The sequence below is a fragment of the Lissotriton helveticus genome, chromosome 2_2 (assembly GCF_964261635.1).
Source record: "Lissotriton helveticus chromosome 2_2, aLisHel1.1, whole genome shotgun sequence".
Lineage (NCBI taxonomy): Eukaryota > Metazoa > Chordata > Amphibia > Caudata > Salamandridae > Lissotriton > Lissotriton helveticus.
In genome coordinates this window covers 42,979,757-42,997,684 of record NC_136060.1, presented here as the reverse complement: position 1 = coordinate 42,997,684, position 17,928 = coordinate 42,979,757, and the positions used below count along the sequence as shown (strand labels likewise).

The 17,928-nt window shown below is 49.3% G+C and overlaps 1 protein-coding gene and 1 pseudogene across 2 annotated transcripts in view; both read right to left on the bottom strand.

The window, feature by feature from the left end:
* LOC144821267 (plasma kallikrein-like) overlaps nt 1-17,928 on the bottom strand; it is a 524,784-nt gene that overhangs the window by 461,199 nt on the left and 45,657 nt on the right. For both annotated transcript variants that reach the window (XM_078678094.1, XM_078678095.1), the window contains exon 3: nt 12,113-12,272. In XM_078678094.1, the coding sequence (XP_078534220.1) occupies nt 12,113-12,272 (160 nt within the window). The remainder of the gene's footprint in view (nt 1-12,112; nt 12,273-17,928) is intronic.
* Nucleotides 12,371-14,241, bottom strand: LOC144821268 (serine/threonine-protein phosphatase 2A catalytic subunit beta isoform pseudogene; annotated as a pseudogene).

Here is a 17,928-nt window from a genome sequence, read left to right as displayed (position 1 = left end):
CGGTCTAACCCTGCATCCATTACCAAATTAAGATCACCTCCCGCCAGGACCGCAGCATCAGGGGATGCCAGCACCTCTGTTAGAGCTTTAAGAGTAAATGATTCTTGCTGTGTGTTAGGAGTGTATATGGAGGCTAGAGTTATATAGGAATTTTTCCCCAGAAAATTTTAATTGCTAATGGACGGCCCTTTAGGCCTACTATGGTAGCCACCACTTTACCCGGGAAGTCAACCCTGATCAAAATCGCCACCCTTGGCTGGACAGAGGACCAAAATTGCTGTGGGAAGCGTTGTGTTCGCATGCGCATACTGTCCCTCGAGAGAAGATGCGACTCTGCAATAGACAGATGTCACAACCTGAGTTTTCTAAAAGGGAGAGGATTTCTAACCTTTTAACGGGGTTGTTCAACCCACTGACGTTAAAGATTACCACCTTTACAGCTCTACCCATTGTGTGGGATTGGAAAAGATGTGTAATGCAAAGTGTGGTAATTTCTCCCGGCCCCCTCCCGCCCAAGCCAAGTCAGTTGCAGCAATGGGGAACGGGTGGTAGGAACCCTTGTAACTGGTGCAGAAAACATAAAAAGGAAAAAAATAACAACCCCAATAACATTAAACCCCCAGCCCCCTAAACAGGGAACACAAGGAAAGACAAATGTTTGTCATTAACGGGAAATCCCAAGGGGACGTGATGTAGTGGTAGACCGTCTAGTCTGAGCTGATCCCATCATTCATCTGCTCGATAGTGTCCAACATCAGGAGTCTACACCATGTCAGGGGTCCCTCCGGCTCCGCCTCAGGAGATCCATCTCGGCAATTGATGAGTAAGTGTTTCAGGGGGTGACCAGGCGGTCCGGTGACTGGGACAGGGAGGTAGTTACCGCCTCCCTTTCTCTAGCAATCGTTGCTGGGTCTGGTTTAAGCTTGGAAGATGACTACCCGGCCAGCTGCCACTGTGCAGGTTTTCTTGCAGTGGAGAAGTGTGGCTCACTGGTTAGTGGAGAAGTGTGGCTCACTGGTTAGAGGAGGCAGACCTGGAAGCAGAGGTCAGCCCGGGACCAGGGTTCAATTCCCGGCTCGGCGGGGTCTTGAGTCCTAAAATGTCCATGGACTTGACAATTCTCCCTCCGGTGCCTACTCGATTCACAGGTTCACACTCTGCGGCTCTGGGCAATAGCTTGCTTAATCTCCACAACGGCCCCTCACGGCGGGATGCCTGGCTTTCACCTTGCGGATACCCTGCCGGGGTATCTCACAGGGGAATACCAGGACGGGTTCCCTAAGCAAGCGCTTAGAAACCGCTTGGTGATTTGCGCTATATAAATTCCTGTACATTTACATTTACATTTACATTTCACGAGACACGTAGGACTGCTTTGTAGTTGAGTTGTCTGTAAGACCCAGCACCTCTTGTGCCTCTTTCAGTGAGCGAAGTTGCCGTAGTCAATCCTGGTATTTGAAAATTATACGGAAGGGGTGACCCCAGGAATAGGAGATACCTTGCTCTCGAAGGTGGGTGGTGATGGCTCGGAATTCCCTTCTCTTGACCAATGTGGAGCATGCCAAGTCCTGGAATAAAGTAGGTGTATGGCCTTGAAAGCGGATGGGCTGGCTTTTCCGTGCTTTGTGGATTATTTTCTCCTTTAACTGAAAATCATGCACGCACAGAAGAATGTCCGGCGGTGGTGCCTTGTTCCCTTTCGGTAGTCCTACTCGGTTCACCCTATCCATCTGAATCCCTGTGGAAGTGTCGCCATCCACAACATGTTGAAAGTGGGCCAGGACATAATGCTCCGAGATCATCTTCCTCCGCTTGCCAGGGATCTCCCCGGATCCTTACGTTGTTTCGTTGAGAGCGGTTTTCGAGATCTTCGGCTCGTGCTTGTAAGTCTATTTGCTGCTCCTGGAGACAAGTCAGTTCATGTTGCATTATGTTAATCTCTTCGTCTCAGCTGGTTTCATGGTCCTCCAAGGTAGCAAAGCGTTCCCCCACCTATTCTATGGCATGTCTGATCTCCCTCGCATCTGTTGAGAGCTGGCTTTTCATTTTTGGATGTCCTCTTTGAGAGAGGAAACAGCTCTGTCATAAAGGCCTTGGTTGCCGGGCTATCCGCAGCATCAGTCACCTCCATAGGGCCCTCCTTGCTATGTGCACCGCTTCTTCAGCATCTCTTTTACTGCCCTGTCTTTTTTGGCACGCGCAGCGGCCATTTTAGCAAATGGGTCTGGGCAAGATAACGTTGCGTGGTATCCCACTCTCTCAACAGAGTGCAGTGGCTTGGATGCTTGGTTAAGTGCACTTAATGTCTGCGTGTTCCTCTTAGGTCCTGCAGGTTTTTCTCCGGTCAGCTATCAATGTGCATCCACAGCCCCCTGAAGGCAGAGTGCGCCAATATTGCCTTGCGCCCCCTTTCCCTTATGTTTTACTGATGCCCCTATGACGAAGTTCAATTGTCGTCAGAAGGTTTGTGGCAAGTGTGGGGTTTAACAACGGTTTTGGCCTCTGTGTCTCGGCCCTTTTACCCCCTTGCCATAGGTGTTGTGGGCTCAAGCAGGGTCAAGTATGCACGTGCCCTAAGGCCTAGAGGCGGGAGAGAGAGAGCGGATGCAGTACAACCGTACCATCCACGCACACCCTGGCAGCGGCCGATGAGCGCTGGAATCCAAAATTCAGCCCCGTCCCTAGGCCTCTACTGTCCAGGGGCCCACCATCCATCCCCGGAGCAATACCAAGGTGCACAATTGCACAATTGCAGGTGTTCATCCACTCCACCAGCAGCCAGACTGATAGTCACCCCTAGTGTCTGCCCCCAGCCAGCTGCAGTGGGGGTGATAGTTACGGAGCGGAGGAAGGTGCCCTTCAGGGGGCTGGTAGTCGCTATCACAGGGGTCCAGGCCCTGACTCGTGTCCTCCTCAGTCCAGGGGCCCCCTGTCCAGCCCCCCAGCAAACGAGGGGGTACAGGGCTGCAGACTCTCACCCCCTGCACCAGCTACCAGTCAATGCACTTTGCCTTCTTCCTGCCCCCACTGAGCCTCGTGGGGGGGCAGTGACCACTGATTGATGGAGTGGGACCCCCAGAGTGGGCAGTTGCAGACACCTTGTTCCAGTCCCTCCGTAGGCCTCACAGCACCAAGTGCTTACCGGGTCCGTGCTGAGGTGTGCAGGGCGCGCTCAGGTGACCACCGTCTCAAAGATGGCTGTCGCTCACCTCCAATGATCAGCGTCTGTGCCTCTGCAGCAATGGCGGATCAGCTGTTCAGCACTCAGGCGGCCCTCACTAAAGGCACGGTCACTATCGGTCACTGTGCGAACCACCCAGGATCTCTGTGAGGGCGTTCAACCTCTGGCAGTACCGGGTGCAGGATCCCTGCCGCTGCACGCAAAATGGCATGCGTCGCTCCACTCCCGCTCTGCTTCCTTTCATGGGATGGGGTTTCGTCAGGGTCAGAGCCGCTCCTGCAGGCAGGAAGCAAAGCCACCCTGGTCGCGCAGCTGCACCCGCTTACATCTGCCTGGCGTCCACTTTGGTCAGCTGAATCCACACACTGGCCGAGGCCGCCCACCAGCTGCACTGCACCATGGCCGACAGGCCTCACAGCGCCGCTGCCTCCTCTGCACTGGTCCCGGGAGCAAAGATCTGCAACACTCACGGGTCGAAGTAGCCTCCCTGTCTCCACCAGGCCAAGATCGGGTCTCCCAGCGAGGAGCGAGGGTCGAGATGGGCGATATTACAAGGCTAATGGTACGTTGAAGCCGAAGGGACACAAAGCTGCATCCTATCCAGCTGCCAACTTAGCCAAGCCCTCCAAAAATTGGAACATTTTAAAAGTGATATATTGGCATGTGCATGTGTATGTTGGATTCTTGTTGTGTTGGTCTTGATTTATTTAGATAAATATTGCCTATTTTTCTAAACTGGTGTGGATTCCATTTGTAGTGTTTTCTCTGTGTTATTGTGTGCGTTTGTACAAATGCTTTACACATTGCCTCTGAGATAAGTCTGACTTCTAATGCCAAGACACCAAGGATGTGAGCACAGGTTATCTTGGGTGTGTAACTCCTTTACCCTGACTATAATAAGGGTCCTTACCTGGACAGGGTGCAACTCACTACCAACTAGAGATTCCCATTTCTAACAGTCCTTCTCACCCACGATGATTTCTCAGATGCCAATCCCCACCTAATTTTTAGGAGATTATTATGTGCTCATTAATTGTATGTTCAATGACGTGGTTTAAATTCGTTTTTGTACATAATATGCTAATAATTTACATGGAGCAAGCATTCTGCTCCGTGTTTTGCAAACATCCAGTCGGCATCCGCAGCAGCACGAGGAGTAAGGAGCGTGAGGAGGACGCCGCTCTGCTCCTCCTGATTCCCGCATTGCCGCCGCACTGCCGCTTCTCAGGACCTCCTAGGGTTTTCGGGAGGCCCCCGCGACGGTGAACTCCAGCCCCCCGGCGGCTCCAGCATCCCCGGCCTCGGAGCAGGCTGTGAGGAGCGGCGGTGGTGAGGGCGGTAGGAAGCGAGGGGGCGCGATTGAGCGCTAGTGAGCTGCACAGGATAGCAGCATAGCATCGATCATCGAGTCGGGTGAGGTGCTGGAAGCCGCGGTGCACGGAGACGGCCGCCGGGTGAATCCGGGCTGGTGCTGAGGCCAAGGCAGAGAGCCTGAGTCCCGAGCCCCATGGCCTGAGAGAGCTATTTAGGGATCAAGAACACGGCTCTGGCTCCGGTACCCGGCAGAAAACTACACGCAGCATACGGCGCCATACGGCACCTGGGACACCCGGAGGTCGCCGGCCCTGTTGCCTGCGGGGGGGCTACTGGAGGAGCAAGCGACGTGAGCGAGGGGGGTCGTGAGGGTCACGGTCCAGCAGCCCCGCCCTCCATCGATTCACTGCACCTCGAGCCACGAGCTAGTCCAAGCCAAGCTGCAACCGGTGAGCTGGTAAACCGGTGAGAGTGCTTTTTTCCATATTTGCGCTCTTTTTGTTGTCTATTGCTACCAGGCACTGCGGCGGGTGCGGCGACGACGTGGCATGCAGGCGAAAGTGGGGTGTGGGTGCGAGCGCTGCTTGAGCTACCTGGGCGGAGGCCTGAGCGCCGTGACAACAGCCCCCCGCTGCCACTGTCTCTGCCTGCGCCCACGCCGCTCCTCTGTAAGCCACAAGACTGGAAAAGCCTGGTTCCCCGTGCCCAGAAGATAGAGAGCCAGAGTCAGAGCCCTGCCAGAGCACCACGCTGACGCCCATGACCATGTCTTGAAGTTCGGAGCTTTGTGCCCGCTCATAGCCCAGCCGAGCCGAACCCACTCACCGAGTGGAGGTCTTCCATCGCCTATCGAATAGTGTCCGAATAGCATTCGGAGCGCCTTAAGCACCTGGCGTGGAGCATTACAGAGTGTCAAGTGCAGCTGTCGACGTGGGAGACAAGAGGTAAGAGGTGGAGGCAAGCGCGGCAGCCGTTAGAGGCCGCCGCAAAGTAAGAGCCCGAGGGTGCGGCCTGAGGGGTTGTTAGACTAGGTCTCCAGCCTGCGGCACCCCTCGCGCGCCCGCTTGCTCACCCCCCCTCCCTCCCCCTCCTTGCCCTCAACACAGGGCTCACATTAGTACTAGTACTAGTACCCCCTCCCCCCCGCACGAACAGCACGAACAGGCATAAACAATCCCAGCCCCAGCCAACGGCGCAAAAAGAGATGACGCTGAGGAAGATTAAATCCTGCACGGAGTATGAGGCGGAAGTGAACCCTGAGAGTTTAGCACAAAGAAGGGTAACCAGAAGTATAAGTACTCAAAAATTCCAGGACCTAGTCACTGGCACTGGCAATTCCCTCCCTCAAGGCCTCATCACTCAATTCTTTCAGGCCTCAAACTGCCCCTCACCTTTGGAAGAACCATCACAAGATCCTGTGAACAGTGCCACACCGGGGATCCCAAAGATCCACCAGGCCCTAAGGTACTCTCACTCCTGTGAGTCTGCAAACTTCGAGTTACCTGGGAGCCTTGAAGCTAGTTTTCAGCCTGGTGCCAGGACAAAGAGCCCGATTAAGATCACCTTCGACATTCATGACAGGCCAACGCTGGGGGTGGACTTAGACACTGGGAGGCCAAGCGAGGCTGTCGCATCCTCCCCTCCAAAGAGCACAGGCAAGGGTCTGAATGCAACTGTGGCATCTAGGGAAACACAGAGGCCAATCCCCCAGCGCACGGAGGTTCCAACAAACTCGTTCTTATTAAAATTGGAACAGACAATCGAACGTACACTTGAAACAACACCCATTAATTTAGGAAGAGCTAATGTCCCGAGAACTGTACAAACGGAGGGATGGAGTCCGCTGAGCTTAACTCATCACGAAGATCCAACCGACCCAATTGAAGAACCCACTTTCAAAGACCTTAACCTGTCAGCAATAAGAGAAGTCCAGGACACAATGGCCAGGGCACTGCTATGGCAGTCCGCAAAGATGGAACTTCAAATCGATCTTTTGCAGTCGATAGCCCAGCATTTGGCGTGCCAAGATGATAAGCTGGCAAAGCTGGAAGCCCAACTTAACGTCCTACAAGCTCATGCCGCCAGCACCAGTTCCTGTGAAGCCATAATGGATAAATGGGCAAGTCTACCTGAAGTCTTAAAAGAGATGCTTGCATTAGCCAAGGGTCAGGGCGAGACAACCAAGCAAGAACAAGCCGCACAAAAGTTACCAGCACTGACGACAGAGCATGCCGAAACAGCATCCCTTAGCACAGCGGGCAACAGTGCCACAAAGGAACCCCTGGTAGGGCCCCGCATTAACTTTACTTTGGCTGAACAAGGGAATGGTGACCCCGAGGTCTCGGATCTCGAGACCGTAAGTGACGACCTGTCTGTTATTACCTCTCAGGCGGAGAAGGCCGAAGGAGCATTAGCAAGCGCCAAAGCTCCGTTATCAAGGAGAGCCAAAAAAAGACTTAAAAAACAACTTAAGAAGTCCAAAGCTAGAAGTAGAAACATATATTCGGTGGTCTCAATCCTGGGCGCCACTGAAACTAAATGTATCCCCAAACCACTCTTTCCCATTTTCATACCCAAGCAGGTATCTAAAATTGGCAAGTCACGTGACGCACCCCTCGTTTGTGGTGAGGCCTAAAGACAACAAATCCCTCTCATGGAGGGTCAAACCAATGAGGATCTCCAACAAAGGCCTTCACAGATGGCAGTCGCCGCACTATCAAGTGCTCCCAGCCCTTCCGGTTGGATTTTTCAACACGAGACTGTAACAAATCCTAAACTACAACAGGGCGCACAGCCAGAACTGCCCAGAGTGGTAGGTCTACCAACTGAGGGGCGAGGGAATCAGCAACCAGGAGTCACAACCAAAAATTACCTAAATTTGACACCAGACCAGGGGGAGTGGCAAGGATTTCCGCGAGTGGAAGGCCAATCAAGCATGGGGCCCAATGGGCAGCAGCCAGAACCCACTCATAAAAACCCTTCAAATTCAAGTAATCAGAGGTCAAAGCTCCCGGGAGAAGGGGCGAGTCAGTGTTCCATCGCACAAAAAAATAAACTAACCACCCACGAGCTGCAGTTAACCCCAAGGTCCACAGCCAAAGGCTCATTTGACATCTTGAACAGGTCCAATATTGTCCGCCTCTTTGGCCACATTGCCTCGCTGGCACAAATCACCTCAGAGAATATTGAATGGGTGATATTCAAGAGACTGGAGACAGACACCCACGACGACTCCACCATAATTGGAATTTTGAGCCAGCAAGCCCAACCGGCCGTCCTTAAGGAAGCAACACTATTCGCTGAATGGGGTATTGAAGTAGTTGCGCCAAGGGTACTGAAATACCCACACGTCCTGATGCCGCAACAGGACACACACGAACCGACATCCGTTCTCAAAGGCATTAGGCACACCCGCCCAGATATAGGGGTGAAATTAGGGCGGACAAAAACCCCGCTAAAAATCAAAATCCAGCAAAACAACGGGCAACGGAGTGTGCAGCGGCCTCCTCAGACATCAGATCACCCGGAGGCCACATGGAGACAGTGTCCCTAACCTAATAAATAGCCATGTAAATAACGACCGTTCAAACCCACTCAAGAGTCTAGTTCGCGAGTTAACCATCATCTCATGGAGTATTGCTGGGTTGAGCAACATCTTTAGGGACTCAACTACACCTGAATACCTCGCACAAGGGGACATATTGTGTATTCAGGAAACCTGGCCAAGGGCAACTACCGCCATTGGTGGCTTTTACGAACATTTTAAACCAGCGACCAAAAGGACAATCTTTGGTCGCCCGTCAGGGGGCCTTTCCATCTATGTAAGTCATGCGTGCAAAATTAATACAACTGAATTAAATTTGGGGTCTCCTGAACTTCAAGCCATCTTAATCAGTGGGTTGTCATCGGGTCAAAAATCCCGCCCCCTTCTACTAATTAATTGTTATCTTAACCCAATTAAGTATCAATCCTCCCAGGCCATGGAATCACTAATTTCACTATTGGAAGATCTCTTAATAAATTGGGAGGACCGAGATGTAATAATCGCGGGCGACTTCAATCACAGAGGCCTGGGTCTAATCTCGGAGGCACCATCAAGCAAGAAGTCAGCCCAACTGACTGAATTTCTCGCTAATTTTAAGCTGCACTCCACCGACAGAATACAAAAAAAGACCCACCCTGAATGGACCACCAACCCGACCTTTAGAAATGTCTCTACTATAGACTACATCTTCATCAACGAAGGGCTTGCCCACAATCTTTCCAACTTTACAGTGGACGACAGAGAGGAAAGCGATCATAGGCCCCTCCGTGCCACATTCCATCTGGCGCGGGCACAAGCAGAATCACAAGTAGATATTGGAACTACCACGGGGGAAGAACATCATAAAGTGCTTAAAAGAATAAAATGGTCAACCAATCTCAGTCATAGCCTGCTAGATTATGTAGCTAGAAGGGAGGAAGAACCTAACCCAGTCCATACCAAGAACATCATCTACCTCTGGGAAACTCTGACCCCCGACTTATTGGAATGTCTGGGCAATAACCATCATTTAAGAAGTTGCCAATTCCACTCTGGGCCCCGCCGCGCAAAATCGTGGTGCCTGTCTCAGAGTAAGTGTGCTCTTAATAAGGCAATCAGGGCACAAAAGAAAAGCACTCACCTGTCAGGGAGACACTCCATTGCTGCCTTGCGAACTGACTATAAAAAGAAAGTCTGGGCTCACAAAAAACTGCTGACCGAACAGAATTGGTTGACCATCTTCTCCTTAATAAAAGGAAAGTACAACAGCAAGCTCTGGCGCTTTATTAACAGTCTGACCCCCAGAGGAGCGCAAAAGGAACACAGTGTTGCAGGGAAAGTGTGCGAACAGTATGCCAAGGGGCTGTACACCTGTGAGTCAAATCGGCCCACTGCAGGAAGCCTTGCGTGGTCCAAGGTGGCGGCGGAAATTATCGAACCCGAAAGTTCCACGACAGAAGGCCTAAATTCGACTTGTCCCGGAACGTTCACAGAGGAGGAGGTACTAAAGTGCATCAAGGCCATTAGAACTGATGGCGCTCCAGGCCCAAATGGGATTCCGGCCCAGGTTCTGAGAACTGCCTCAGCCTTTTTTGCATCTAGACTCACCCCTTTATTCAACCATTATTTTGCCACTGCGATTTTGCCATTCCCTATCCATAAAAAGGGGGACCACACGAACCCGGCCAATTACAGGCTTATAGCGCTTCTCGACATAGAAGCAAAGATATATGCCCGCCTTCTTCTCAGGGATTTGGAGGACTGGGTGGACAAGAACAACATTCTCCCGCCCACACAGACCGGCTTTAGGGCTCATAGCTCCACCCTCGACAACATCTTAGCCCTTTCCTACCTAGCGAAGAAGGCCAATACGAGGAACAAGCTGCCCCTGTTCTGCTGTTTTATAGACTACTCTACAGCCTTTGACCGAGTGAACAGAGGCCGGCTCTGGGCAAAACTTGATTCCTGGGGGCTACCACAGGCTCTGCTAAAAGCCATAAAAGCGCTCTACGAGGGTACCTGGGTCAAGGTGAAGCTAAGCCCTACAATAACAACTGCCAGAATTAACACCAACTCTGGCCTTAAGCAGGGGTGCGTCTTGACCCCCATGCTTTTTAACTTGTATACTGCGGACTTGGGGACAGCTCTGAAAGATGCCAACCTAGCACCCCCAAAATTGGGGAAGCTCGTCTTGGGAACGCTCCAGCATGCAGACGACACGGTGATCATGGACCACACAAGGGTGGGGCTCCAAAGAGCCTTAAGTAGCCTGGCCTCATACAATAAGGCAAATGATTTACGGATCAACGTGTGCAAGACTAAAATCGTCATTTTTGGCAAATACCCCCACAAAAAATAAGCTTCATGGACCCTTCGGGGGAGCACCGCATCGTCACTGCCCCATCTTACAACTATCTGGCCACCTGGGTCTCTGAGAGTGCCACTGCAGTTAAACACCGGAAGGAGCTTAAACCAAAAACCGACAAAACCATTCTGTCGTTAAGATGCCTAAGTCATTGCTTGGACAGTCCCTCAGCAGAACCAATGTTGACAGTACTCAGGGCAAAACTGATCCCCGCCATCTCGTATGGGCATATAGCCTACCCAGGTGCTTTTGACAAAGTGGTCAACGCGGCCCAGGCGAAAGCCTATAAGATGGTACTACTGGCCCCCAGATATGCAAGGAACAACAGATTAAGGCTAGAAATAGGCCTTAAGCGACCAGAGCTGGCATTACTGGGGGACCTGTTAAAATTCTATATCAGAACATTGAAAGCGCCAGAACATACCCTAAAGCACTCCCTAAAATCAATCTTTGACGAGGTGGGCTCTCCCTGGCACTCAAAGGTAGAACAAGCTATTGAAGCATTGAAAATCGAGAGAAGGAGTTTGCCCCTGCACGAAATTCCATTCTCAGCCTGGGCCCAAGCTGTTAAGCGCCAAGTCCAGACCATTTCCTTTGGGCTTGACCTTGCATCTCTTCAGCAAAATCCACTAACTCAGGCCCTGGGCAAATCATATATTCCAGGTAAACCCCAACCTTACCTGCAAGACCCAGTATCCACCTACGCGAGAAAGAGAATTCTGTACTTTCGCCTTTTGGCCCTAAGGGTCGTGGATTTTAACCCCAAATGGGCCCGAACGGATGGCGCTATAGCCTGTCGTCTATGCAACTACCGCAGAGAATCCTGGCTACACTTGCTGTGTTGCTGCACAAAGTTGGCCAATGACCGCCATCGTTTGTTGCTTCCGATTTTACGGAACACGGTCTATAGAACTTGCAGAGAGGCTTCGGACTGGTGCCTCTCAGTCTCCACGACCTGTTTGATAGCCAGAGTTGGGAAATTCATACACCAGGTAAAAATGGCACTCGACTCCCACTTAACGGTAGTGTCTGCAAAGTAACTGGAATCCTTCGGCCCCAGTCATCTAACCTGGGCTGGTTTAAAGCTCCATGAGGAATCCATCTATCCTCAACCGCCCTTGGTGCACCAATTGACTTTACCGAACTTTCATGTGCCTCCCCTTATCAGTTGGGAAACATTGGTGCAACCTATACTCTACTTCTTTTTTAAGAACTCTGTGTTGGACAACTAAACAATACTAATATGTTAGTATTTTAACTTAAAGTGATATTTACTTTTATGAGCGGATGGGACATGTGGGGGGGGGGACGGGACGTTCATCAAGTTACTTACTTTATACTGTAAAGATTTTAAGTAATCATGCAGTTCACTAATAAATTGTCAAAAAAATTGCTAATAATTTTTCACCTTAATGCATGTATGCACACATATATGTATTATATCAAGCTCACATGTGTAGCGAATGTAAATTATACTCCCATTGTTGTTGTTCATCACTTATTGTAAGAAGGTCCTGAGCAAACACTCAATCACACGCTAATATATAGGATATATTTGTGTTGGTGAAACATCCTTACCGAAAATCAGTGTTGGGTGTACACTAAAATCTGTGTCCATTCTGAAACGTTTCTCAAAAGCTAGCAGTAGCATGGTGAAGGCGTCTCTTATTCTTATACTTGCTATTAGTAGTTAAGCACACTTTCAGAAAACAAACTTAGGGTACATTACCTTTCAGATTCTTTACACCAGGTGCCAGGCAAATAGGTGAAGAACAGGCACTGTGGGTCGAAGGTGCAAGCTGTCTGGCAATATTCAACGCTTGGTGCAAACACTGAAAACAAGTCTCCACCTTGGAAGGATATGTCTTTGTAGAGCATCGACGTGCAGCCTAGTGTTTAAAGACACACTGTGTCAGTATATGTGCTCAAACATTCCTATACATTAGTCACAGATTTAACCTAGCAGACAGTGACAGAGGGCCTGATTCAATTGAAAGTTTATTTCTTAAAATACACCAAATAAGATGCAAGCACTTTCATGACAAATATACAGAAAAGAAGTACATTAACACGGAACAGTACTTTAGCTTAAATGAGGGGGGGATATCTTTCAGAGTTATGGCATACACTCCCAAAGGGTCCTCAATTCCTTTCTCCAGTTAATTTACATTTCAATAAAATATTGTTTGTTAAAAAAAGTGAACGCTCAAAATGGAAGTTAGTGCATTTCTGTTTAAAATAACTCAAAAGTTGAAATGTCATGCCAGAAACACTAAAACAAAAATGTACAAATTTGCGCAACAGGAGATTAAGGTATTACAGCCACCTTTTCTGTCTGAACAGTCCAGAAAAATATAGTTACTACAAATACAGCAGGCAAACTGACTGTTGGACGGATGAATATAGCATATATAGCGTACTGAACCTCAGTCTCGAATTGTGCTAAATGCTCATGCGTATGGCACATTTTTGGTCCATGATTGGGGATTTATGTCAACACAGATCCCAATTGGTTAGAGAAATAATAAATGGTTGCTCTTTTTACTTTCATAAATGCCAAGTGTATGTTGGAAGATAAAGGCAGAAATTTATAGGAAAAAATCAGGGGTACGTCGGGTAACGTGGGGCTCTCCACGGCGAGGTGCCGGATCAAACTGAAGGAAGGAATATTTTAAAGTGTCATCAAGTTCCATGATTGCAGCCTGGTTCCCACAGCGGTAACAGTAATTGGGCGCACTAAAAATGGTTACCACATTTCGGTCATGGCACCAATTGTGACCCTCCATGACAAGCTGGTGAGCTCTAGATACCAAAGTCAAACCATTAGCATGGTTAAAGGTTTCAGAAATATCTTGTCCAAAGGTGTACCCTGTACCACGTGGAGAAATACCCCATCCACCGCGATCATCTGGATCAGACCATAATAGGTCACACATTGGACCCTCATGAGGAACTTCTTGCAGATGATCTAATGCTCGAATGTGATCAAGAGTATCAATTGAAGGAGAAAGGCCACCATGGAGGCAGAAAATCTGTCCTTCCACCAAGGCTGTGAGTGGAAGTTAGTCAAACAGATCTGTAAAGTATTTCCAAACATTTGCATTTCCATATTTTCTTAGACATTCATCATAGAAGCCATAAACTTGTGTGATTTGTCGACTCTCATGGTTGCCTCTCAATATTGTAATGCGTTCAGGGTATCGCACCTTTAAAGCTACCAGAAGTGTTACTGTTTCAACTGAGTAATAACCTCTGTGAACATAGTCTCCCATAAATAGATAATTTGTGTCTGGCGATTTTCCTCCGATTATAAACAGCTCCATCAAGTCATGGAATTGGCCATGAACATCTCCACAGACAGTGACTGGGCAGCGTACCTCCTGAACATTGGATTCTTTTTTTAAGAATTTATTTTGCCTTCTTGCACAGGGTCCGCACTTGGTTCTCGTTGAGCTGCTTGCACTCATTGAGCTGTTCGATCCACTGGTCCAGCTCCTTGGTGAACACCTTCGCGTCCATGGTGGCCGCTGCTTGGGCTCCTCCTTGCGCGGGCCCCCGGCGCTGCTGCTCCTCCCACCGCCGGGTGCGCGCGCCCCACGCTCAGCCCTCGAAAGCCACGCAGCGTTTCAACTGCTCCTCCGTTCTAGACCGCGCCGGTTGGCCTCCCCTCCACGGCGACTCTATTCGGTCGCTACGTTCCGTGTGTTTCATTCGCATAGAGCTGAGAAAGGAAGGAACCACTGCGTGTCGGGTGGGACGGCCGGAATATTGCCCCCTTGTAGGTTGTTAGTGAGACGGCCCACGTCTTCACAGCCGCGCTTCTGTAATGGCTGCCCCGGCTATGCGCACTTCCCACCGACCGCCTGATTCAAATTTTGGCAGTCCAATCGTCCTTTTTTAAGGCGACGGAGTCATTTAAAAAATAAGTGACACTTTGACATATGGCGCCGGCATGTTTGATGGAGCCATCTATTGGCCCAGCAGACATTTCAAGCATTGACAGGAACTGCTGACAGGACGACTCCTGCCAATGCATTGTAACTTTGCTGGACGGTTCCATCAAACATGACGGAGCCATACGTCAAAGTTAAAATTTTTTGTATTTTCAAAAAGAAAATTGCAAAGGGAGAAATTATTTGAAAATAAAAAAACAATGCCCCTTTGCCATGGAAGTTTGCTCCCAAGGCGAGGGGGGCACTGTGCACTTTTCAATGGCCCTCACCAGAAGTTTTTGTTTAGCAGTGAAAAATGGCAATATGTCCATTCATCTAATTTATGTAGGCAGACAGACAGCCAAATCTTTGACTGACCATGGTGGAGAAGGAATAGTCTCCTCCATCTTCAAACTATGGCCTGCCCTAATCAAAATTGGGTGGTCGGATCATAATGTCGGCGGGGAGGGCACTCCGTTGCGACAGAGTTCCCTCTGCGCCAACATTTAAATTGGGCCCTTGAATGTTTAACAAACATGCCGCCAGATGCATCAAACCAAAAAGTGCTCGCAAAAATAGCGATTAGCTATTTGCGAGCGCTTTTTAGCATTTTCCAATGCAGCAACCAAAAATGACAATCTCGCAAAATACCGAATCGCTAAATTAGGGAAAAGAGACATTTCGATTCCATATTAGCGAGAAATCAAACATGCGATAGCAAATAAGGAATCGCAAAAAAATCGCAATACTATGCATGAAAAATCGCAAATAGCGATTTCATCGAAAATCGCTATTTAGCAAGTGCAGATTAAGGGGAATCACAATCAGGTGTTAAAAAAAAAATCCTACTCAGCTGCAAATCATCAGAAGGCTATTGAAACTGACCCATGAGCCCAGAGTGGCCTTTCATAATGGCAGCACTCTACGTGTTTGCGAGGAGGAGGAGGATCCTTGCAGCAGGCCAGAAGGAGAATCCAGGAGAGAATCTTCCGCCTGCGCATCAATTTGTTGGGACAAATCCTGCAATGATTCACTACTTAATAGATGAATTTGAACCACTAATGCAGCGCCAGACACTTAGGACCCATGCCATCCCAACTCATGTCCAGGTGCTATGTTGCCTGCACCTACTTGCATCAGGCAGTTTCCAGGATGTAGTGGCAGAAGCTGGAGGGGTATCACAAAGCTCCCTTTCATGGTTCTTCAAATCCTTCCTGGCCGCCATGATGGCTATGATCCACAACCACATCACCTTCCCCACAACCCAACAGGAATTGACCCAAACTAAACTCGACTTCTACCAAGTTGCCCAGTTTCCACACGTGATCGGGTGCATATATTGCACCCAGGTAGCCATATGTCCCCCAGCAGTAAATGAGTATATCTTCCGTAATCGCAAATTGTATCACTCCATAAATGTTCAAGCCATGTGCAATGCGAAAAACATCATAACCGACATTGTAGCGCAATACCCTGGGAGCACCCATGATTCATACATCTTTCGACATAGTGGCATTCACACACGTCTGCTCAGGGGCGAATTTGGCGAAGGACACCTGCTAGGTAAATTAAACACATATACTCATCACTGAAGTATGAAATGGCAATGCATACCTGACACTAACACTTTGCTTAATACCCTGTAGGTGACAGTGCATACGCCGTGAGGGATTTCATCATGACTCCATACTTGAACCCAGCCAGCCCACAACAACAGAGGTACATCGCAGCCCACATCAGGACACGTAATGTCATTGAACGGACATTTGGATTGCTCAAAAGTCGCTTTCGCATCCTGCATAAAACTGGAGGAGCAATGTTGTACCAGCCGGAAACATGCTGTAGGATAGTGGCTGCATGTGCAATGTTGCACAATATAGCAACAAGGAGAGGTATCCCCATAGAGGAATCCGACACTGAGGGCAACCAGTCCTCAGCACACCCAAGACGGGCCCATTTGGCCAGTTCAGCGGAGGGGCAAAGGAAACAGACAGACATCACCCAGCATTATTTCTGAGGTATGTAATGATGAGACACAACACTTAATTTCAGGAAATTAAATGTATTTATGAGCACGGGAAGTGGTAGGGGTGTTTATTTACACATAGCTGGTGGCCATTAGCACATTAACTGCATGCACTAAAGGACAAATGAGACACACAAAGGACTTGATACTCAGTCACAAAGAATGTCTTGGACATGGTTACGCCACCATGGTAAATTTCAGTAATCTAATTTTGTTTAGCGTTTCCTCCCTCTCACACCCAAACGCCTTTCACCTGCATCTGCATCATCACTCCTGGATGCAGCAGGAGGTGTTGGTCTATGGGTACTGCACCTCCTGCCAGTGCTGACTTGCGCAGAGAGGCTGCTAAGGCTGGATGCCTCACTACCCTCTTCCCCTGTAACATTGCCGTGCTCACCAGTACTAGACTGCATCAGTTCAACGGCAGTGGTCATTTGGCCAAGTGCTTTGGACACATCCCCACAACAATGGCCCATATCTATTTGCATTTCCACCGACCTACGGGACAGCAGTGCAATGCTGTTGCATATCTTGTTGTTAGACCTGGTATAGCCAGCCATGTACGTCAAAAACTGGTGATGCCTCCTCCTCTGTGTGTTGTTTGACTGTCTGTTTGCTTCCATAACTGCTGTACTCAGTTCCCTCACACTCTCCGCCATGACTGATATGTTCTTATTCATTTTTGTCATCTGCAGGTTAATGGCTCCCATATGCCTCGCTTGCAGGCGCTGCACCTGCAACATCTGTGACTCCACGCCACCCCACACATTGGGAGTTCCTGCCTCCTGTGCCCCGATAAGGGTCCTTGGCCTGCGTCTTCTACTCATCCGGACATGTGCCTGAGGCTGCAGTGGTGTGACTGTGGCCATGCGTTTTGGCGGTGCCTTGGGTTTGATTGGTGGTGACACAGGTTTCGACACGGCAGCCTCTTCAATGACCTGTGTGCTGTCTCCACATTCACTGTCATCAGTGTCTACTTCTGCTGCATCTGTGATGTGAAACAGTGCAAAATTATTTTGTGTTGGTGCTAATGTTGTGCGACATTAAATTACTTTACATTTAAGCTGTCACTGTCTCTCATCACTGACTGTGCTGCATTTTTGGAGCATATCGGCTTACAATGTTGTATTATGACTAGCAATTTAGTTCTGCAGCCTACAGGTTCCATAATCCATTTGGGTCCCTATGTGAAATGTGGACTGGATTTTTTTTCTGTGATTTTGGTGGTTAAATACAGATTGGGCACAATTAGTATGTACATTGATATGTTGATTTTCATGCATCTTACCTTGTGTGCTACTGGACGCTCCAGATGTATCCAGCTGCGTTACTCCCACCACTGCTTCAGGCTGGATAGTGCCCTCAACCAGGTCCTCCAGGGATGTGTTGTCTGGGACTGTTGAGGTTCCTCCTCCGGTCACCTTAGCCTCCTTCAGCCTTTGCGCTATCCGCTCTTTGGCACGGCTACGCAGGTCATACCATCTTTTCTTGTAATCATCTATGCTGCGGTGTGTCACCCCCACAGCATTTACTTTGTTCTTGATCCTGTTCCAAATCCTTCTTTTTTCTGCTTCAGGTACTTTCAGT